This window comes from Monodon monoceros, unplaced genomic scaffold (assembly GCF_005190385.1).
Source record: "Monodon monoceros isolate NGI ecotype Baffin Bay Population unplaced genomic scaffold, NGI_Narwhal_1 Super_Scaffold_2, whole genome shotgun sequence".
Lineage (NCBI taxonomy): Eukaryota > Metazoa > Chordata > Mammalia > Artiodactyla > Monodontidae > Monodon > Monodon monoceros.
Genome location: NW_021703776.1, coordinates 36,237,303 through 36,261,462, shown reverse-complemented (window position 1 = coordinate 36,261,462; position 24,160 = coordinate 36,237,303). Strand labels below are relative to the sequence as shown.

At 37.1% G+C, this 24,160-nt stretch overlaps 1 protein-coding gene across 5 annotated transcripts in view; it reads left to right on the top strand.

Annotated features, from left to right (window-relative positions):
• Window positions 1–24,160, top strand: part of BZW2 (basic leucine zipper and W2 domains 2) — a 58,135-nt gene that overhangs the window by 8,952 nt on the left and 25,023 nt on the right. For all 5 annotated transcript variants that reach the window (XM_029233742.1, XM_029233745.1, XM_029233743.1 and 2 more), the window contains 3 exons: window positions 9,294–9,358; window positions 17,999–18,175; window positions 22,366–22,469. In XM_029233742.1, the coding sequence (XP_029089575.1) occupies window positions 9,294–9,358; window positions 17,999–18,175; window positions 22,366–22,469 (346 nt within the window). The remainder of the gene's footprint in view (window positions 1–9,293; window positions 9,359–17,998; window positions 18,176–22,365; window positions 22,470–24,160) is intronic.

Sequence of the window (24,160 nt, the reverse complement as noted above, 5' to 3'; positions counted from 1 at the left end):
GCACTATGGAGACTATATCATAAGCCACCATGGGGTGTGCAGTTTTATAATATCCTACTGTATCCTCTTCTTTTTTGCATATTCACACAAAAGACTTTAATGCTTTTCAAACCAACCTCGACAGCTTCCTGGATTTGTGATCATTTCTAAGGAAAAAAGAGAACATGACATATGTTTTTCTCAGTATACAAGGTAATAGAATGGGGTTATTGTAAACAGGAAGGAGAAGCCCACATTGCTGGTACAGAGGAAGCTGCTGGCTAGAGGAAAGGACGCCACATCGGGCGTGGAGGAGTGTGAAGATGGTGTTTACGTTAGCGTTGAGCTTCTGCAGGAAAGAAGTTGAGAACCAGCTCCAGTAGTACCAGAAACCATGGAGCCATAAATTTCCTATGATTTACATGTCCTTAAGAGGCAGGATTTCTGTTAAATCCTCTTGCTAAAGACAAATGTTTTTCTCCTTACTAGAACTCCACGGAGAACTATTTGGCATTTGGGAGGTAACATATGTTAATTCAGTTTATCCAAGTGCTGAACTAGATGTTAAAATTAATATTTATGCTTCACTTTCTGACTCTAAACCATAAAATTCATGAGGCAAATAATAAAAAAGCTGTTTTCAAGAATCATATAAATGGTTACCCAACAACTTCAGTTGGTTCTTTGGAGAAGTGCACTGCAAATAGACAGTTGACGGGTTCTGGCCCTGACCGTTCTGTGTTTGTGAGGGCCTGATTTTTCTGCTTTGATCTCTGCTTTATCACCAAGGTTAGAATGGAATGCCTGACCTCAGGCAAGTGGCGTGACATCTCAGAACCTTATCAGAGTGTGAGATGAGGGTCTAGGTTTAGTTCTTCAGGTTTCAAAGTGTTCCATACCTCATGGATATCCATTATAAGTTAAAACGTAAAAAAACAAAAATGCAACACACGTTTAATTGTTAAAGCATTAATAAACACAACTGCAACTCAAATTCATCATGTGATGTACTTTAACATACTGGAGACCATTACTTCTTAAATCACACTGCCAGGTTTTTCTGTGCAGTGCTTGCGTCAAACCTCACCTGCTAGAAAGTGAGCACCATGCATCTTGCCTATGTATTTTGTCTGATTGGTCCCATCTGCATCCCTATTGACCAGCACCAGATAGAGGTATGTTTAATAAATGAATGCAAATGAATGATTTTAAGCCTTTTGAAAAAGTATACTTGAAAGTTTGTAATGTGGCACTGGTCTCCTCTCTCTCTCTCTCTCTGTCTCTCAATTTGAGTTTCTGTAATTCACTCCTTTAAAATTGTATCTGGGAATACAGTTTCATATCATCAGTGTGCTGTGTCCCATTAAGTCCCAGGCTAGGCTAGGGCATTTCTATACATTTCACGCTGTCCTCATTGTGAAACAGGCATGTGTATGGTAGGTAACTTTTTGTGTGTGTGCAGCCTTTCAAATAAAGCTTCATCTGCTAGACAGGCTTGGGCAGGTCCCCTCCTGGGAGGATGGGGGCCGGAGTGGCCTGGTTGAGAGAACTCACAAGTGAGAAGACATTTGGACTCCTGTCCGTCACCACCTTTGAACTTCCTGAAGTTTCATTCCCATGTTTTGTAAAAAGCCATTGCTCCAAAGCAACATTCTCCCACTAGTAACCAGTCTAGGGTGTTATTTTTTTTTTCCAGAAGATTCTGTCATCTTCTCCTCCTTGATTACAATGCTAAGAAGAGAGGAACAGACTTCAGTCCCCCTCGCCATAATAACTTATCTCCTACTCTTCTATTTGTACTGATAGTCATAAACACTCCCATCAGTTTTGTGTTTGATACAAAATTAGCCTTAATCAACTGAATGCTCTCTGGCATTTGACACCACTCCCTGCTGATTTTTTTTTAACTTAATTTTTTTTTTAGAGCAGTTTTAGGTTCACATCAAAGTTAAGAGAAGGGTACAGAGATTTCCCATGTATCCTCTCCCCCCATACATACGTAGCCCCTCCCCATTATCACCTCCTGCCAGAGCTACTCGGTGATGCATTTGTTTTGTCTACAATTGACATTAATGTTTGGCAAACAGAAATAAGTCTTTCAAGGAAATATCTGGCTGGTTGCTGCTCTGATGTGTTTAGACCTGTGTGCACAATTTTCAATTCTTGAGAGCAAGGCCCATCTCTGGCTTTGCTTACCTTTGTTTCCTCTTTAATGCAGGGTTTTCCAACCTTGGCACAATTAAAACGTTGGGCGAGATAACCCTTTGTTGTAGGGGGCTCTCCTACAGTGTTGTAGATCGTTGAGCAGCATCCCTGGCCTCAACCTACTAGATTCCAGTAGCAGCCCCCTTCTCCCAGCATGACAAGCAAAAATGTCTCCAGACACCGCCAAATGACCCTTGGGTAGCAAAATTAACCCTGGATTGAAACCAGTGCTCTAGTACAGTGCCTGATACACAATAAGCCTGCCCTAAAATACTTGATAAATTAATAAATATATTTAAACCACAACTAGACATTTAATCATTGGATATTTCTGTTTCATGCCACCATTTCCTCTAAATTCTCTGAATTTACAACTTGAAATATCATAGGTATGCAATTGTTATCACTATCCTGTTGTCTTGCAGACAAAAGTTCTAAGGGTCTTAACTAGAACAGAGGTTTTAAGACATTTTGCTATTAAGATACCCTGAAATGTTACGTTTGAGGAATGAGTTTTCTAAAGGCCAAAGTATGTACAGTGTGTGTAGTTGAAGGTGTGTTTGTGTTTTTCAAAGTGTTGAGACATAAGAATGACATCAGCGAGATTAGGCCATCTGGGAAGCTGAGTGGGGCTGGTCAGTTGCTGGGGGAAGGGAAGGGCCTGGGAGAGATCCCAAATGGGGAAAGTGGAAGGGTCCAGAGAAGGACATGTGCTTGCCCCAGGGACTGCTTACAGAGTCCCTTGAGTAGATGGCATGAATTGATAAGCAGAGTGAAACTGTTTCGGAGTTAATTTATACTTCTTGAAAGTTTTTGAAAATAACTTCATTGAGATGAAATAAGCGACATTATGTAATTGTCTTTATTTCAGTGAAGAGGTTGTACATTAATACTTAAAATGTAATTTCTGGAATATTTTTATTTACAGGGAAGCAAGAATCATTATTCAAAAATAAGATAAAGTTTAAGAAGTGAAATCAATTTGGAAATGTCATAATGAAAATTTAATCACGATGCTTTTATGTCTTCTTAAGGCAGATTTAAATGAATATAGTTAACTTAGTGTACTTTTTTTCGCAGTACAATTCCTTTGGGCTTTGATCCCTCTTTCTTAAAAGGTCGTTGCTTAGCACAATTTAAGTTCCTACCATTAATGTCCCTTGCTGCAAACTACCGTTGTAAAATTTTGAGGAGAGAACTATAGTTTAAGTTTTGTGCTTTTTAAGAAAGATATCTTTGTTCTTTTATATCATTAATTATAAGAATGAAGAGGATATGAATATAATAGTAATATTTTTGTATTAAAGAAGTATTTGAATTTATTTAGAAACATTTTTCTTTTATAGGTAGGCTATTTGTTATTTTAAATGTTTTTTCAATTATTATAAATACTGAAACTTAGATAGAATTTTCTAGGAGCTATAGCGAAGTTTGTTGTAGAGGCTGGGTGATTTTGAGTCCAGAGAGGCTGTTACAAAATCATGGTAAGGATATTGAACAAGCTAATGTTATTCTGGACAACAAAATTGTGTAGTGTAATTATAGGCAAATATTTAGCGTATCACTTTAGAATGTTCATAATTTAAAGTTTCACAGAGCAATTTAATTTTGTTTTTCTTTTGAGAGAAGGATGCTACAATGTTATCAACCCAAACGATCCCTAGATATGACAACTTTTTGTACAGGAGTTTATGATGTTTGTTCTTGCAGTTTTAGCTTTAACGGAAAGGAGAATAGTTTATAATTATGGGCAATTTTTAGTTTTCTTTTATGGTATATTATTTTACCCATTTGAAATATAGAATAAAAGGTAGTTCTTGAAACTTACTCCCAAACACAGAGTACATCCTGAGAACGTTGCAGTAAAGTGGGTCAGTTATATTTTGAGTTTTGTGTGCTGGTGTTATTGCATCTTTATGACACACTTTATACTTTGGGGATAATATTGTTGCCCTATAATTTTTATTATCTTAAAATCAGAAGTCTCTCTCTTCCCATTGTCTTAAGTAATATTGACGGTACAAAGAGAGTTTCACTTTGAAGTTTGGTACTTTTTCTTTTCTTTCCTGCTGTAGCCACATAGTTTTGAAATTTGGGCAAAATGCTCTGCAGAGCTACTTTATTTGAAAAATATTAATTAAAAAATTCCTATCCTTTGAGTGTGTTTTCACCTTTTTAGCAAGTTTGTGTGTTGGGCCATAGGGAATGCTTTAGAACTGGGTTGCCTGACATGATAGCCACTAGACATGTTGGCTATTTCAATTTTAATTTTAATTAATGAAAATTAAATAAAATTAAACATTTAGTTCCTCAGTCACACTAGCCGCACTTCAAGGGTCCAATAGCCATATTAGACAGTGCAGATAGAGAACATTTTCACGGTCACAGATAGTTCTGTTGGGTACACCTCTCCAGGATGGGTGTTGGCAAACTGCAACCTGGGGGCCCATTCTGATCCACTGTTTGTTTTGTAAATAAAGTTTGACTGGAATATAGCCATGACCACCTATTTATATATTGCCTATGGCTGCTTTCAGGCTATAACAGCAGAACTGAGTAGTTGGAACAGAGACCATGTAGCTCACAGAGCCTAAAATATTTTCTTTCTATCCCTTTATAAAATAAGATTGACTCCACTTTAGAGTATCCATATTTATAATGTAAAGGTTGTTTGAATAGCATAGTTGTTTTATGTGTAGCATATATTAGTAATATTAAATGCCTTACATAAGGCAGATTATCATACTTCAAAGATGAGCCAGACCAGAAGAACAGGCAAGAATAGAGTATCAGGCCAAATCTCTTGATTACTAGTTGAGAACAGGCATCCACTAGTAGGGACAACTAGAAGGTACAGCCTTCTGTGATAGGTCAGACACTTTTCAGAATGGAGAGAATTAAGGAAGAATACGAGGGAAGACAACATGCAAGGTGTCAATCTACTCAGGGTGGGCAGGGCAAGTGGCAGAATTAATACACAGTAGCCATGAGACCCTTCAATGCTGCTGGCCCATTGTCACACTTGGACCCAGAGTCTGGTTGGGAGTAAGGGGTGGAATATGAAAAGAGCATGAGGGCAGTTAGAAGATAAATAAAGTGAGGTGGGGGCGATATTTATCTAATATGTTAGATTTAAAAATCTTTCAATTAAACTTTTCCATTTAGACTTAAATAGAAATTGATTCAAAAATGTTTATTTCATTAATAAAGTACCTGGTTTCTAATGTTTGGTTGATTGTATCGCTTTAGAATTTTTATGGCCTTCTTTTATCTTCTAAACTATCCAAGAAATTTAGTCTCTTAGATGACATGTGAAATACTTAAATCCATTTTGTTTTACCACTTTACATACAATTTTTAAAAATTCTATTTTAAACCGTGGAGCTTTTCCATTTTGGTGGGACATAAGCTTCTTTTCTTTTTATTTTTTTAATAATTTATTTTTATTATTTATTTTTAAATTTTTGACTGTTGGGTCTTTGTGCGTGGGCTTTCTCTAGTTGCATCAAGCAGGGGCTACTCTTTGTTGGGTTGCACAGGCTTCTTATTGCGGTGACTTCTCTTGTTGCAGAGCACAGGCTCTAGGTATGCGGGCTTCAGTAGTTGTGGCACGTGGGCTCAGTAGTTGTGGCTTGTGGGCTCTAGAGCGCAGGCTCAGCTGTTGTGGCGCATGGGCTTAATTGCTCCACGGCATGTGAGATCTTCCCGGACCAGGGCTCGAACCCGTGTCCCCTGCGTTGGCAGGCAGATTCTTAACCACTGCACCACCAGGGAAGTCCCTTGAGCTTATTTTCTATGTGAGTGTTTGGGTTATAGTTTTTATGGAAGCGAAATCATCATGATTTTAGTTGATTTCAACTTGTAAGTTGTAATGCAGTCTAATAAAAGTGAGTTTTTGGGCTTACCTGGTGGCGCAGTGGTTGAGAATCCGCCTGCCGATGCAGGGGACATGAGTTCGTGCCCCGGTCTGGGAAGATCCCACATGCCACGGAGCGGCTAGGCCCGTGAGCCATGGCCGCTGAGCCTGCGCGTCCGAAGCCTGTGCTCCGCAACGGGAGAGGCCACAACAGTGAGAGGCCCGCGTACCGAAAAAAAAAAAAAGTGAGCTTTTGACCTTGGCCTAAGAGAACTGCCTTTGTTAGTCTTCCTTTGTTACTTACCCAGGTTTAAGCCAGCACAGTTTCTTAGTCATCTTCCTTTGTTACTTTCCCAGGTTTAAGCCAGCACAGTTTCTTAGTCAAAGTGCCCTTGCTCTTCTTCAGCCAGAGCTTCAGTGAGTGCCTTATAAAGGCTGACCCTCACTGGAGGAGATTATAATGTAGCACCAGAGCTAAATTTAGAGGGAAGCCAAGCCTCTACTCCAAATAGTAACAGCTAAACGATAGAGACTTTTGGTGAACAGAATATCTTCATTTAGTCTTTCAATACCAGTAGGTGAGCCTCTGTGTTTGTTTTATTTTGCATGTTGTGTGTGTCAAAATCTTTGCATACTTTTTTTATGTTTATGTGTTCTTTTATTATTTTCCACATAGACTATATTGAGGCTGTGTAAAATAAGCCTGCATAACTGGGCTATGAAGAAACAAACTTTTGTATTTAGAACTAAAGAAAGTATAAACAGAGCTAAAGAATTTTTAAAATAGAGTAATTCTCTCCAGTGTAGGCTGTGTTTGGTAGTAATTCCCCATTAGCAGGAAAATAGAAACAAGGTGTAAAGGTAGAGTTAATTAGGGAATTCTATATGTTTATATTCTAGACGTTAAAATACGTCTTTTAGAGGGGGCTCCCACTTTAAAAATATTTTTAAATTCTAAAATAAAAACATCTTTGGCAAAAAAGGAAACTCCTTCCTTGCTTGTTCACCTCCTGCAGGAGTTTCAGGCTCTATTTTTGGTTTTGTATCTCAGTAGGAGACCCAAACTCTTTAACAGGTATTTTTCTTCGCTAACACAAGAAAATATTTTGTATGGTATTTCGGTATTTGTTGTGTTTTGGGAGGTGTGGAAACATTAAGAAGAACACACACACACACACACACACACACACATGTATATTCATTACTTGTGCTCCAATGGAAATGTTTGCTGGTATAGAGTGAATCTGTTGAAAATTCCAACAGGGAAAATTCTGAATGAAAGAGTTTTGCAGTGAATATAAATAATGCATTAGAAACTCTATTTCCGACATCTTTCAAATGAAATGAGATTTCATTGATTAAAGTTATTGCTTTTGTAGTTATTTCACTGTGCAGCTGCTGCCCCATACACATACAGCAATCATTCCCTTCTCTATACTGGTTAGCTAGGTGTGTCCCCCTGTTGTTTCACCTGTCACATTGTACTGTAGATGTTTGTATTTTATCTCTGCTGGGCTCTTTGTTCCTTGAGGGCTTGGAATCCGGCTTAGTCACCTTTATATCTCCAAGTAGGATGTAGTAAGTTCACTTTATAGGATTGATAAAAATTCTCTCTACTTAAACCATAAAAGAAATTACTTTTGGGCTTTGTTACTTTATTTAAAACATTTTTTTTAGCTTCACTTTAAAAATGGTGATTCAAGTTTTCAATGATAAACAGATTGATTTCTATGTGAAAATAGAAGTTTCTCTTTTTTCATGGGGTTGGAAGAAAGTTTTAGTATATAAATTGAATAATAATTCTTCCACATTCTTGAGGATTTTTTAAAAATTTTGAGATATAATTAATGGTATAAGTAATGGAGAAAATCTAGACACTTTCAAATCACAATTTTAAAAATCTTTGAAAGATAATTAAATAATTTGCTTGACATTATCTTAATCGTTTGGTCCTCATAATTTAGGCAATCTAGACATATTTTCAGATTGTAATATTTATGCCAGCAAGGTTATTCTCAGTTTGTAAAAGGTCTTTTAGAGCAGATTTTTCACTTTTTTAAAAGATCATTTTTGATATTTTTAATTATATATTAAATCCAATAGGAGAATTTAAAATACCCAAATACTCATCCTCTGAGGTTAAGCAAACAAATGAAAAGCTTACTAACAGTTTCTTGTATCGTTCTTAAATGTTCCTTGCCTAGAAAAGGAAATATTACGTTTACCCCCCTTTTTAACCAAAAAATTATGCTTTACACTCTTTCATTCAACTTGCTTTTTTCCTTTAACAATTTTACTTGAACATCTTTCCATATCAGTGCGACAGCTTATTTGACAATTATTTATTAAATTTAAATGCTTACTCTCAGTATTGTTTTAGGTGCTAAAGATACAGTATTGAGTAAAACCTACACAATCCCTACCCACATGGATGTTACTCTTGGGGGAAATAGACCAGGGCAAACAGATGCTAATGAAATGACAGGGTCTGCTGTGAGCTATGAAGAGAAATAGAGCTAGATGAGAGGGAGAGAGAGAGAAGGAGCCTTGTTAGTCAGGGTGGTCTGGGAAAGTCTCTGAAATGGAGGCATTTGAGTGAGTGCAGAGAGTTAAAGCCATGTGAATGGCTTCCCTGGCCCACTGGAAGAAGCAAAGAGGGCAATGTGGCTGGAGCAGTGAATGATGGGACGAGGTATACGTAGGAAACATAATCAGAGAGGTAGCCAGGGCCATATGTAGTACATTGGATATAATTTATTTTGTAAAGCTTCGTAGTTCCATTTGATGGCTTATCATAACTTATTGAACTAGATAGGTTTATGAGTATTCAACTTCCATTTTTTTATGCATCCAACAATGTTGCAGCTAAATCCTTTTATATATACACATACACGTATATTTGCATACCTGTGTGGGTATTGTAAAGGAAAAGTTATACAAATTCCTTGTAAAGGAATTGCTGGACCATAGGTTATGCACATGTAAATATTTATAGATATTCACCAAATGCTTCCCAAAAGTATTGCATGTAGTTTATCCTTTATATCAAAGTTTATGTCTGTGGTTATTTTCCTTGTGTCTTTTGTCCACACTAGATATTATTAAACTTTAAAAGTTTTGCTAGTTCAGTACTTACAATTATCTCATCTTTAAAACTATATTTAGTATGGGTGAAGTCAAACATATACTTATTAGCTATATATTGTATGAACTGCTTATTTGAAGTGCCTAATCTTATTTTCTTTGTTTTCAGAAATTTTATGAATAAGCATCAGAAGCCAGTGCTAACAGGCCAGCGGTTCAAAACTCGGAAAAGGGGTAGGTAGTGTTGTGTGTTTGTGTGTGTATGGCGGGGACGGGGTTGGGGGAAATGTGTGTTTAAAGTTCTAATCAAAATATAAGGTTGGTGAATGTCAAGTTTAACAATACAACAGCCAGTTATTTTACTAGCAAAAGCGAGTTTCTTCGGGAAGAGCCCAGAGGAATTGCAGTTCGGGGTATGTGAACTATGGGGCAAGTCAGAGAACAAGGAAGAGGAACTTGCTATTATAGGGAAAAGAGGGGAGTTGAGAGTAGCTATAATAACCCAACAGTCCATGTGAGGAAGCTGGGAGTCCAAAGTATGGAGGCTACTCATAGGTTGGTCTGGTACATTCTCTGATTGGCTGGGCTGTGGTTAGGTGGAGAGAAGTTTTCTTCTTCCTTCTGGATAGTTAAGTAGGCAACACTTTTCCGTTGGAGACTAGAGAGGAAGGCATAAGATAAGTATCTTCCTGTTTGGAGTAATTGATGGTGCATGGCAGGGTATAAGAGCTCCCCCTACAGGCCTGCCCGGACTCCAATTTTAGCTGAAATTTCTTAATTAATTCCACAAAGAGGAATTGGGATTATCTTTGTTTCCACCTAACCTCACTAATTTCTGTCTTTTGAGCTCTGACTGTAAAATCTGAAGGTGTGCATTCAAGCCTCAGAACCACCAGTTACTTAGGTGTTTGATTTTGGACAAGTCATTTAACTTCTCTGAGCTTTGTGTCTTCATCTACAAAATGAGGATGGTTATATCTGTTCGGGTTGCCTTACTCTCATGTGAGGCTATGAAGGCAGTTGATAAACTTTACTGTTTTTAACATCAGCGTTTGCATTTGGTTTTTGCTTTCTTTGTGTTTTTAAGAAAACATTCATAAGCCAAGATAGTAAAACTAAGAGAAGAGTAAATTAGGGAAGACATTGAAGGGTTTTAGCCTTTTCAGAATTTAGAAAGTCGAATTAAATTTACTGCCCTAAATATCTGTAAAACTCAGGATATTTTCAAGTGTCTTTTATCGTGGGAAGAGAAGTGATATAGCCAGTTTGATGGTGGCTGGTACAATTTCTATATGTGAGTGACTCCTTTTTGTTATGTTCATCTTCCCATATTTTTTGTGTAAAGAATTTTTAAATCTTTTATAATATTTAATCAGTTTTGCATAATTATATAGAAATCCTCTTGGTTTTAAGAGCAGTTGAGTCAAAAGTTGATAGGGAAACTTTTTAATCTATTTATTTATTTATTTATTTAGGCTGTGCCAGGTCTTAGACGCGGCATGTGCGCTTCTTAGTAGCGGCCTGCAAACTCTTAGTTGCGATATGCATGTGGGATCTAGTTCCCCGACCAGGAATTAAACCCTTGCCCCCTGCATTGGGAGCACGGAGTCTTACCCGCTGGACCACCAGGGAAGTCCCAATAGGGAAACTTTTTAAAATATGAAACATGGTATGAAATTATTATGTTGACTGACACTGAGGAGAGTGACTGAAAAATACTTAAGGAAGTATCATGTGTAAAGATAAAGGATGATTGAATATCTTTTTGAAGGCCTCATAGCTGATTATGAAGCAGAATGCTGTGTAATGGTCATTGAGTGCTAAATTGTTGAACTGATAAGCTATATCACATGCCTTTGGCATTTTCAGCCAATGCATGTAGCTGAAGTTCTCTTGCAATGCTGTGACTATGTAAGTAGCAAGTGTAGCCATGTAGAAAGAAAAGAATTCTCAGTACAATAGATCATTTGAATTAGAAGAGATTGCAAGAGTCACTAGGTAACAGTAAGGACTAAAATGCTGCCTGCCAGAAAGCTTCACATTCCCACTAAAAAAAATGAAAATTAAAAAATATTTTAAAAACCAAAAGATACGGTTATTTTGTATAGTATTTCTATCTTATACTCTTTTTTATTTTTATCTTTTGCATCCTTGACTCATCCCCATAAGCTAAGTATAAGTATAGTCTGAACCACCTCCTTCTATTATATTTAGCCCTCTTACAAACTGTGTCCCCACTACACAATGTGGATTGAAATCTGGAAGCAGGTAGCAATGCAAGGTGCTGCAACCAGCGTACGTTCTTTGTCTCATTGTTTAAAGCCGTCTTGAAAAACATAAATGACGTCGATGATTTCCAAAGGACTTAATCAGAAACCTAGTTACAGTTAAGCTATTGTTGCGCCTAGTAATGTGATAATATTTAATGTATGCCCAACTGTCAGGTGAAGGAAGGTTTGCCATCGCCTGCCCGCTGAGGGAACGTGTTAATCTCAGACCTGGATCTCCAACTTGGGCAGCTTTCTTAGTGTGACGCTGATTCACGGTAGCTGAGCTCCAACGCCAGGAGAGGGCCCAAGGATGTCTTGCACAAGAGCAGGCATGATTCAGCGAGTAAACTGGCCCTTACGGTCAGTCTTCAGTTTTGGACTGGAAAGGTTGCCTCTAACACTGAACTGGTTTGCCTCTGATTCATTTGGTGGGCAAGACTGTGCCTGTGTCTGATAGCTGCGGGAATACTCACAGAGAGCCACCCAGAAATATGTTATCTATCATTTGTCAGTTGATCTAGATTTATATAACTCAGGTCTGTTGGGGATTAGAGCAGCACTTGGGCCATTTTGTGCCAAACTGCTGACTGGAAAAAAAAAATGGAGTCAACCTCATTTTCTGCTTTTCATAATAGTGAATTGCATCCTGACGATTCATTGTGCTTTGGCTTTTCTTCTGCTAGTATGATGGGGCTGAATTCAGATAAATGGTTGGCAGTTTTGTAGAGCCGAGAAAAAAAATCTACGGAGGATATTTCAAGGTCATTTTAATAGGCTGTCTTCTGAAGCTCTGTCTTCAGTTTGTACCTATTTCCTAGCAAAGCTAATGCTCTTCCCTGCCAAGTTAGTATAAAAATGTATTTCTTTTTGCTTAACATCAAAATTAAACATTATGGTAGGACACATCATATCAAACGAATCCTTTGTGAAATATGCACATCTTGCTTATAATATTTTCTCCAGAGAGATTATGTTTTCTAGTGTGACTTGGAGGAATCTGAAAGGATGAACACTTCTCCCTTGAGCCATTGTTATGCTTAGTGAAATGAAATATTTAATAATTGAACTGGCCTCCCTCTAAATTTTGTGGAGAAATTGGATTAAAATTAGTGAAAATAGGAGGGAAAAAAATGACCAAACTTCAGGCCTCCAGAGGGACCACATACTCAGGTTTCTCTTTGAGGCTTTAGATCCGTTTTGGTGGTTTTAAATCACTCTTAGATTTGTAATAAGTGGTGTTAGGAACTAATGAGGTAAATCTTTAAATATATACGGAAGTAAATCTGTGTGTGTATAGTTAGAAAACCCATGATCGTTCTTATTCATTTACTGTAACTCAGTGACCTTCAGAAAGGGAGGGTAGATTGTTATTTGTCACTTAACACATTGGGAAAATGCTGTCTTAACAATTTACCATAGTTCTTAGAGAAAGCAATGCATTTAGATAACTTACAGGCGTATTTGAGTGTCGGAAATAGGCCTGTTTCTCTATGTTGTGTGAGGGTGATTATGACTGACTCTTCAGTGTCACACTTGTGATTCACCAACACAGTATAAATGTGAGACCCTAATTGTGTACTTCCTACCTCAAGGGAGTTTTGACCTGCCAAATGGAAACTCAAGGAAGCAATGGCATATTTTCGTTAGGATTTTGTTGGTACTTCTGCTACACTGTCCTCAAATGAAATACAAATCATATACACTGTTGATTGTTTCAGATGAAAAAGAACCTATGGGTAAAATATTGTCTTGTTTCCCCAAACTTCCAGTAATGTTCTTGCCATTTTCCTGTACAGGAATTTAGTTTTCCTCTAGATGGACACTTATCTTAGCAGGTGGGAGTTTTGCTTTTCATCCTGCAAGAGAATTATTAATCCTCCCAGGCCATCATGACTTTTTAAGATTCCTAAGCTATACTTGATCATTTTGACCTAGTGCATTATTACTCACTGTTGAAATACGTCTGGCCATGATGTGCTGTCTTCCTCCTTTTACTTTCCCTCTCCCTTAGCAAGTCTTTTGGAAAAGTATAACTGGTGGATGAGGGCCTTTTTACAAAGAAGAGTTTTTAAGTTGTCTCTTAGATTCAAAACAAAGCTGTCTGCATGAATTTGTAGCTTACCTTATTGCTCAACTTATATTTTCCAGTGTCTTGAATTTATAATTTTCAAACCACCAAAGTCTGTTCTACCACCTGAGTCAATGTCAAAGCATGTTGGGGTCCATTGTGCAGATGGCCTCGGTTGATTTTGGGAGCTGGTCACGAGACTTAATAAGCAGCTAGTGGTCTTTTTACTTCTCATGCTTTTGTGTTCAAGGAGAGGGAACTTCTTCCCAAGGTGGGTGGTGAATTACCCTTTGGCTGGACCCCAAGTAGGGGATGATGCTTGCCAATGAGTTCATCCTGTGGGTCACAGTTACCCACTTCTTCCGAGCCCCGTGATCTACGCTTCTAGGGTGCCCATTCTCTCCCTCCCCCGCTTCACAACAAGACCCCAATTATGTTTTTCCTGCGGTCAACATTTGCATGTTCTTGGCTGCATAATGTTTTGCTTATGGCATCAAAAGGACTTTTATCTCTTGTTCATGACGAATAGTGTTCAAGTTAATTTACATCTGTCTTCATGGTATCTTATGCTGCGTGACTCTGACTGGTACTGGGAATGCCATTCTTCTCTGTTTCTGAGGCTGTGGTATTAACCCCTTACAACACATCCCTTCTGTTAGGCTGTAGGTAGGCAGTCTGTACAAACCAGGCAGCTGCTGTCTGGTTTTTACATGTAGTTTTTAATTGTTATCAAAGTCATGCGTGTACGTGGTTTAAATAGTCAAACAGTTCTGCAAGACCCCAGCGGAGCTCTCTCTGCTCTTTAACTGCTTCTTTTAGCATTTGCATTCCTGTGGCCAAATAACACTGCTGTATGGCTGATGCTTGATGTTTCTGTTGGAGGTATTCTAGATGTATTTCCTCCTATGGGAGATAAGGGTTCAGCTCTTTCATGCCTCACCCACCTGCAAACCTCTTCTCGTTCTCCGTCCTTTCATTATATCACAGTTTTAGCTAGACTCCTGTTTAGGGTGTATATTATTGTGACTTGGTACATGTTCTTCAGAGCTGAACTATTATTTGATTTATTTTTCTGAACACCATTTTCTCTTTGGATTTAATGAGTTTAATAATAATCAAAATCTTTTTTTTTGCTTAGTCTTCTGTACCTTAAAACTAGTCAACCCCATCCTTTCCCTTGTTATGTAAATCTCTTAATATAAACACTTTAGGAATTCTAACAATGATATTACATTGAAGGAATTCTGACTATGTATCATATCATATTGTATGATTGTATTGAAAAACCCTCTTCCATTTGGTTTGCTCTCTAGGCCAACTGTCCAGCTGTTAACCTGAAATGCTTGAAATGTCCTTTCACCACTGTCCTGAAGAGTACTGTTGTCTGTCTCTTAGATTTATTTTCTCTTTTTCCTGGGATCTCATGACTTACTAAAATTGTGAAATCATGAGTTATTCTCTCATTTCGGTGTGGTGTCTGTTTCAATCGCTTTTAAAAAGAGTGTATCAGAAACATAATTTTTGAGGCCTTGAATGTCTTGAAATATGTTTATTCTGCTCTTATGTTTGATTAGTAGTGTGACCGAACACTGGAATTCTAGTTTGGAAATTGTTTTTCCTCATAATTTTGAAGGAATATCTTCAGGTTTCTGGTATTTCTGTTGCGCAATTCAAAGTCATTCTGTTTCTTGATACTTTATATGTGATTTGGTTTTTTGCACCTGAAACTTCAGAGAGTTGCTTTATTCCCAGTGTTCTGAAATTTCACAGTAATGAATGCACCTTGTGGATCCATTTTCAGTCCTTGTGCTGGGTCCCTAGACAGTCCTTTATTGGGAAACTCATGTCCTTCAATACTGTAAAACTTTCTTGAAATTTTTAAATCCTTTCCTTTCCTTTTTTAAAAAAATATATTTTTATTCACTTATTATTTGGACATTTGACGGGTCGGCTCTTTTTCTTACCCTTCTGCTCCTATTTTATAGGTCTCTGACTTTTTTCCCAGTTTCTAAGAGATATTCTCAGCTTTCTCTTTTAACTCTTCAGTTGAGTTCGTATGTTTTTCTGTCATATTTTTCATTTCTAGGAACTTTTTCTTTTAATTCATGAAATGTTTCTTTTTCTATAGCATTCTTTTCTTCTTCTCCTTTTTTTTTTTTTTTACAGTTGCAATATCTACTTATCTCTAAAGACACATATGATAGAATTGTTTTTCTTTTTTTAACTTCTGGGTTCATCTTTTGCCCCTCTCTCCCCATATGCAGACTCTGCATAAGGGGGGGGAAAGGTGAAATCCTTTGAACTGAATCCTACATACTTTGCCTTTAACCTAGCCTTTTTTTTTTTTTTACACCTCTTCTGACCTCTAGTTTGCTAGCTTCACATTTTTTCAACAGCATATGATCTTTATTTTGTTCAAGATTTTGCTCCAAACTGACCTTCCACAAGACGTCTCCCTAGAGTCTGCTGAGGAGAGGAACTTACCTAATATCTGTACCCCTAAATCCTCTGAAATACTTCAGGGCATCTACAAAGTCCAAACTGTTTTCGAATTAAATACCGAGATATCATTTGCCCCTTTCACACATTCTCTCATGAGTTTACAGTGGGTGGCTACAGGTTGTGTGATATTGCAACAGATTGCATGCAGCATGTTTGGAAATCTGTCTGCCATTAAGCCAGACATTAAAGAGATTTGCAACAGTGTAAAACAGTGCCTCTCTTCTCACTAATATTTTTCATGTAATAAATAATTTTATGCTTTAATTTCTATAAAGTAAGTATCCATGGATGTAACCTCCATAAACAAGAGCTCTTTGGAATCTTTAATACTTCTGAAGGGTGTCAAGGGGTCATGAAAACAAGAAGGTTGAGAACATCTGCTCTGAAGCTGGATATAGAAACGTATATAGCTCACGATATTTTTAAAATATTTAAATACTCTGGAATAATTTATCTTGTTAAAAAAAAAAAAATTCCTCCAGGAAATAACAAGTGTTTGGTGAGGATGTGGAAAAAGGAGAACCCTTGAACTGTATTGGTGGGAATGTAAATTGGTGCAGCCACTATAGAAAACAGTATGGAGGTTCCTTAAAAAATTAAAAATAGAATTACACATGATTCAGCAACTCCACTTCTGGGTATTTATTGGAAGAAAATGAAAACACCAACTCAAAAAGATATATGCACCCCAATGTTCACTGCAGCATTATTTACAATAAGCCAAGATATGGAAACAACCTGTCCATTACTCGGCCATAAAAAGAAGGAAATCCTGTCATTTGTGACTACATGGATGGATCTGGAGGGCATTATGTTAAGTGAAATAAGAAAGGCGAATTCTGTATGATCTCACTTACGTGTGGAATCTTTAAAACAAAAACAACAACAACAAAACAGCTCATGGATAACAGATTGATGGGTGCCAGAGGCACACTGGTGGGGACGTGGTGGGGAGGGGGCAGTGGGTGAAGGTAGTGGTCAAAATGTACAAACTTCCAATCATAGAATAAGTAATGAGGATGTGATGTACAGCTTAATAACTCTAGTTAATAATACTGTATTGCACAAAACAGAAACAGACTCACAGACTTAGAGAACGAACTTATGGTTATGAGGGGGGAAGGTGGAGGGAGGGGATAGTTTGGGAGTTTGGGATTGACATGCACACACCGCTATATTTAAAATGGATAACCAACGAGGACCTACTGGATAGCACAGGGAACTCTGCTCAATGTTATGTGGCAGCCTGGACGGGAGGGGAGTTTGGGGGAGAATGGATACATGTGTATTTATGGTGAGTCGCTTTGCTGTGCCTCTAAAACTATCACAACATTGTTCATAGGCTATACTCCAATATAAAATTAAAAGTTAAAAAAAATACTGTATTGCATACTTGAAAGTTGCTAAGAAAGATCTTAAAATTTCTCATTACAAGACAAAAATGTGTGACTATGTAGGGTAATGAATGTTAGCTAGACTTATTATGGTGATCATTTTGTAATATATACAAATATCAAATCATATTGTATTCTTGCAACTAATATAATATCATATGTCAATTATATCTCGATTAAAAAAATTTAGAAAGAGATACCCCTCTTGATTTTCTTCCTCCCAATCTTTATTTTGTTTGTTTATATATTCTCCCTTATTCTTAAGTGATTCTCCCCGCATCATTTTCTTTTTCTGTCTTAAGTGGAACAAAATTTTAAGTTTTGATTGTTATACTTTATTGTTTATCAGATAGATAGGGTTAGTAGATTACATTGGCCTATCCTGAGTGACACAAATGATCAATCATCAATTTTTTAATGTATTAGATAGAGTGTGGCCCCTTGCAACAGAAATAAATTGCTTGAATAAATATTTAAACAAGGGCTTTAACATGAAAAACTAGTAGAAAAACTTAATCATCCTTCAACTTTTAAATAATCATACTATCAAATAAAAACCAGTGAACAAAGGAAATGTATGGTTGCATTTGGGAATATGTTGTGTAAGTAAAAGGATAATTGTATTCTGTATTTATTTTAGATGAAAAAGAGAAATTCGAACCCACAGTCTTCAGGGATACACTCATCCAGGGACTTAATGAAGCTGGTGATGACCTTGAAGCTGTAGCTAAGTTTCTGGACTCTACAGGCTCAAGATTAGATTATCGTCGCTATGCAGACACACTCTTCGATATCCTGGTGGCTGGCAGTATGCTCGGTAAACCATACATTAGAGCACCTTCTTGTAATATTATGCACTTTCAAATCTACTGAAAGATTTTCTTATGAGATAGAATCTTTATAAGCTTACATTTATGATAGTTGGTAAAAGAAATGTAAATGGGAGTCTCTACAACTTTTGCCTACATTACGATTTAGAATGATATTAATGTGGCTATGAAATGATTGTTAGTTAAGAGAGGCATAGCATTGAGGATTTTTGTTGACATACAACATGACTGGCCCCTTGACTTTAGATAAAAGCCAGTTTTTCCATGTGTCCCTAATATTTGAATGTTTCTGGAGTGGACTTACGAGGAGTAATTTCTACAGTAGAGTATAACTTTATGTTTGTCATCTAGATCCTTCCAGTATATATCATTAAATTCCAATTGCCATAGCACTTTTCTTTTGAGTCCCACCCTTTTTTTCTTTTTCTTTCTTTCTTTTTTTTTTTTTTTTTTGGTATAGTGAGCCGTGAGATTTAACTGTGTCAACAAATTTAAAAAGAATCCCCATTAAATTTAATTCTCATTAAAATTTATTTTATCCATAGAAAACTGTCTACGAAATATAGTTTAAATCTAGTTTTTAAAAAATCCTTGTAATTGTGAGTGTATAGGTAAAAGGATTAAAGATAGAAGTTTGGAAATTGTTAAAGATAGATAAAAAGCAAAATAAAAACTATGTCTTATAGAGCAGGGACATCAGGGGAAAAGGCTTCAGAATACTATTTAAGTGGTATGGTATATTGTTCTAAATGTTTATTAGGAATCACAACCACCCATTTTTCCTTTCATAGTTATTCTTAGAACTTGGTTTTCATAATTAGTTCCTATGGTAACCATAAATCACTGGAAATTGTCAGATCCCCAGGCCAGTGACTTTCAGCTGCCTAGGGGCCCTTCACAAATGTGTGGAAGTGTTTTGTTTGCTACAAAGACTTGGGAGTGGAGGCCAGGTATGCCACCTACTTTGCTATGCAAGGAACATTCAGTACAATGAAAAATTGCCCAGCCCAGCGTGCTGTGAGTGCCTTTCATTGAGAAATGCTGCTTAAGCCAATCTACTTGAAGCCAGGGTGTATACATGCATTTTTAGGTAGAGCTACCCTTTAATTCTTCCCTCTGAGCTCTTAGATCTATCTATGCTGGTACATGGTCCCGTTTACTTTCAGACCCCCTTTTGATCTGAACTGCTGGTTTTCACTACCTTCCAAGTTTATTTTGTTGTTATCATTTATGAAAGTCTCAGTTTATCCCTGTAGATAATTCAAGTCCACATATAAAAAGCTCTTTATCGTGTGTTCAAATCCCAATACACAGAGATAGCTATTGTTAATATTTTGGTTAATTCTTTCCTAGAAATCTCTTTACCGAAATACATAAACTTTTGAGAATGGGATGATATTATACAAATGTGATACTCTACATGCTGTTTTATATTTACTCTGCAGTATGTTGTTGCCTTTCATGCCCATGAGTGTTATGTTACCTTAGATGATTCTAAAAAGAATGAAAACCATAATTAACAGTGAAGTTGAACCTTTCCTGATGTGATTATTGGCTTTTTCCATTTCCTTAGTTATGGTATACTTTTATCGATGCACTGGTAAATTGTCTGCAAGAATAGTCTTCGGTCGGTTTTGGTTCTTGCCAAAGTTACACATGACTTCACCATTCAATTCAACGCACGCTTTTCAGTTCTTAGCGCCTTCCTGGCAGCACTGTTGACCCTTTCATCATTCGTGAAATGCTTTCCTTTCTTGCCTTACATAGGACCATTTAGACTCCGTCCTACCTCTCTAGATGCCACTTCTCACGTGACTCCTAGGTTTCCATACTTGTCCCCTTACATATGTTTAAAATTATATGCTTTGCATTGATTATCTCAAGACTTCATTTACCATCTCTATAATGATGATCAACAAATTTATATCTGCAGCCTAGATTTCACTCCTTCACACCACACCTATCCATCCAAAAGAGGGGAGGGCAAATGTTTGGTACAACTTATGAGCACAGGCAGTACAACCCCAGATGTCTACTGAGGCCAGACCTATGATATAATGAATAAAGTCAGCCAGGTGCATTCTTTTTATATAAACATTTTGTTTACAAATGGAGTATGTAAGAATTTTCTTCACACCTACAAAAATATTTACCTTCCCCTGTTATTCTTGAGACAACAGTTACCTTGGTTTTTCAGTCGTACCCTTTGAAGAGTAGATACAATAAATACTTTACTTTTCTCGGGGCTTCCCTGGTGGCACAGTGGTTGTGATGCAGGGGACACGGGTTCGAGCCCTGGTCTGGGAAGATGCCACATGCCACAGAGCAACTAAGCCCGTGCGCCACAACTACTGAGCCTGTGCTCTAGATCCCGTGAGCCACAACTACTGAGCCCATATGCCACAACTACGGAAGCCTACAGCCCGTGCTCCACAACGAGCACAACGAGAGAAGCCACTGTAATGAGAAGCCTGCACACTGCAATGAAGAGTAGCCCCCGCTCTCCGCAACTAGAGAAAGCCCGTGCGCTGCAACGAACACCCAACACAGCCAAAAATAAATAAATAAAATAAATAAATTTATAAAAAATTAAAAGAAAAGAAATTCTTTTACTTCTAGTTTGAGAAAAACAGCAGGATCACCAAAATTTTTAGAAATGGCAATTCATACTTCGTCCTGATATCAGGGAACAAAATTTTAAACGTGAGGTGTAGCAATATTATCAATGTGTAACAAATATTTTCTTTTGTAAGGGATTGCAATTTTTAAATCTTACCTCTTAAGAGAAAAGACTGTAGTTTCAAAATCAGACTTTTCAGTTATGTAACTTCTATCAGATAGGAATCATTAGCCCAGGGTTTTTAGAAGATTATCATCTTAATAAAATTTTGTTCCAGGTGGTTGTATTCATTACAAAGAGCTAATTAAGTCTTGTGCATAAATTAATTGCATGAGAGTAGACTTCTGAAGGAGTGGACTTTTCTAAAAACTAATTTACTTATAAAACTGTATGCCGGAGCCTGTAAAAAAGTTGGTTATGTGTAGCTCATTTCATCCAAAGATCTGAAATACGACTCAAATCAAAACACTAAAATAAATAGAGTGGCCTATACAAGTGTATACTCTGCAAATACTTGTTGAGTATGTAATAGTTATTACTCTAACTTGGCTTGCTCAAATTTCTACCCTTATTCTGATAAAGTAGAATCAGAAAACAAAAATACCTAGTGTTCTGACTCCGGTCTTCTAATCAACCAATGTTTGTAATGACCACCATTGAAACTTACAGGAGGAGCCTTTGAATGAGGAAAGTTGAGTAACGGAAAAAAGGCATTCTTTTGGTCTATCCATTTATTCCATGATTACTGTATAGGCCATGGGGAAGAAAGATTAGAGAGGATAAAATACACTCTTTCCTAGCCAGTGCAACTGCTGGGTGATCAAATACAAATGACAAGGGGTCAGAGTGTATACTGTTCAACCCTGTGTGAATAACTGAGTTGGTGGAGGAGGGAACATTTTTAATGCCTACTGAAGTAGAAACCAGCAAGATCTGTAAAAGCCAGGTCTGGGCAGTTCCAGTATTGGTGAACTGGAGTCCAGCAAAATATTATCAAGCCTGAAAAGTGAATCATGTCCCGATGTGGGAAAACGTCAGGAACTGCACTGAGAATAATCAAGTTAAATTCACTGAACAAATGTTATTGTTTAGCTGCCATGGTTAAAGATATACTTTGGAAAGAACCAGACTTGTAGTGGTAGGATCTAGTGAAGGCAAGTATATAGAACAACAATCTCATCATACACTATGGTAGGAATAGAAAATCGAACAACCACTTTGCATTATGTTAGAAATGTAAACAAATCATAACATGTATGCATCTTTTATAAGTAAATTAGTTTTTAGAAAAGTCACCTCCTTCAGGAGTCTATTTCCATGCAATTAATTTATGCACAAGGTTTAATTAGCCCTTTGTAATAAATACAACCACCTGTACAAAATTTTATTAAGATGATAATCTAAAAACTGTGTGTGTCTACACATGCACATCATTCTATGAAACTTTATGTGACGTCTACCTTTATTGTTTTCCTTGATGTGCAGGAATTGATCTCTTCTGCAAATGCTCTTCTGATTTCAGCATCGTCCTAATGGTCATTACCTTTCCCTTTTTAGCCCCTGGAGGAACACGCATAGATGATGGTGACAAGACCAAGATGACCAACCACTGTGTGTTTTCAGCAAATGAAGATCACGAAACCATCCGAAACTATGCTCAGGTAGAGCCTGTCACTGAGAGATTGTTGTACTGGAAGGGAAACATTTGAACAGGATTTAGGAAAACATTAGGTTCAGAAATTCTACAGGCCACTTTTTAAATAGAGATATTAGATAGGTCTTAAGCATAGGAAGAGACACTGAATTGCGTTCGTAATAATGGACATTAAAGCTTCACCAAAGTAGAGTTTCTTTACCTTTCACCTATAAGAGATAAGGAGAATCATAATTTCTGGAGGAGTATATATTGGTCCAAGCTTTAGGGAGAGCAGTTTAGCACTATCTTTCAAAACTAAAACTACACATTCCCTTTGACTCAGCAATTCTACTTCGAGGACTTCATCTTGCAGACAGTGGCATGTGTAAAGTGACGCAAACAGTGGCAGTTATTATAGTGTTGCTTGTAATAGTATCAAAGGATGAAAACAATATATAAGTCAATCCATAGAATTTAGTAATTCATATTAACAGACTCTCGGGTAACTGTTTAAAAGAAAGAGGCAGGAAGATACTTGTAATACATAAAACCGATAAAGGATTCATATCCAGATTAGACAAAGAACTGTAAGTCAATAAGAAAAGGACAAGCAACCTATTAGGAAAAGACTTACAGGCATTTCAGAAAAGAGGAAACACAATTCCTCCAAAAAACAAAGGAAGTGAGTTCAAACTCATTGAGAAAATTTCAATTAATATCGAGATACCCTTTTGCATTCATTAGATTGGTGAAAATTAAGAAGTATTTAGGCCCTGGTGAAGATCAGGAAGCGGTGGTAGTGTAAAATGGGACAACCTTGTAGACATTACCTTCTAAAGCTGAACATATGTGCGTTGTGACCAGCCAGCTTAGGGTTGGTGTGTTCCTTTTCTGATTCTTTCACTGACTCTTCTTAAAAGTCAGTTTTTATTCCCATCTAAACCATGAAGGCAAGTCCCAGGTCAACAAGTCTTCTTGTTTTACACATTTCATTATATATGTATATGAAAAAGGCCATAGGAATCCCTGGCACCTATGTGATTTCAGATGCTAGAAACTGTCTTTACTTTGTTTATTAAAATGTGTAAGGCATGCTAAGCCGAGTAATTTGGGATATGTGGCCATTAAGAATTTAAACTTCAAAAATTATTATTTTAATCACATGCTATTTTAGCATAGATATTTCTTCCCCTTTTTTATATTTAAGAAATGTGTAATAGATAAAAACCAAGGAAATCTTTAAAAATGGACCAAAAGGTTAAGCACGTGGGTTCAGTGGATGATGTTCTAACCTGTCCTCTCTAAATCTTTGCTTCTACTGTCTTATGTCAATGGCCACAAACACCTTGGGCCAGGTGGATACTGAAGCAGATGTTCTCAATTCAAAAGCTGTTCGTTTAAAATTCTCTCTCGCCTTATGATATATTAGATAAGTACAGTTCACTGAGGATCAGAATTTCTGAGTTCTGTTCCTGCTCTGATACTTAGTAGCAGTTTCCAGGTCTGTCAATGATGTTAACGCCTGCCTTACCTTCCTCAGAGAATTTTTGTTAGGATTCAATTAATGCAAGTACAAGGTGTATTATTTGCTATTTGAGTCCCACTGGGAAAGAAAGATAAGAAGGCCTGGAAGAAAAATCAGTACTCTACTATTCTCATAAAATTGAAAAGATCTATATAGACTTAACCTCATCATTATTTCTAAATAGGATAGTT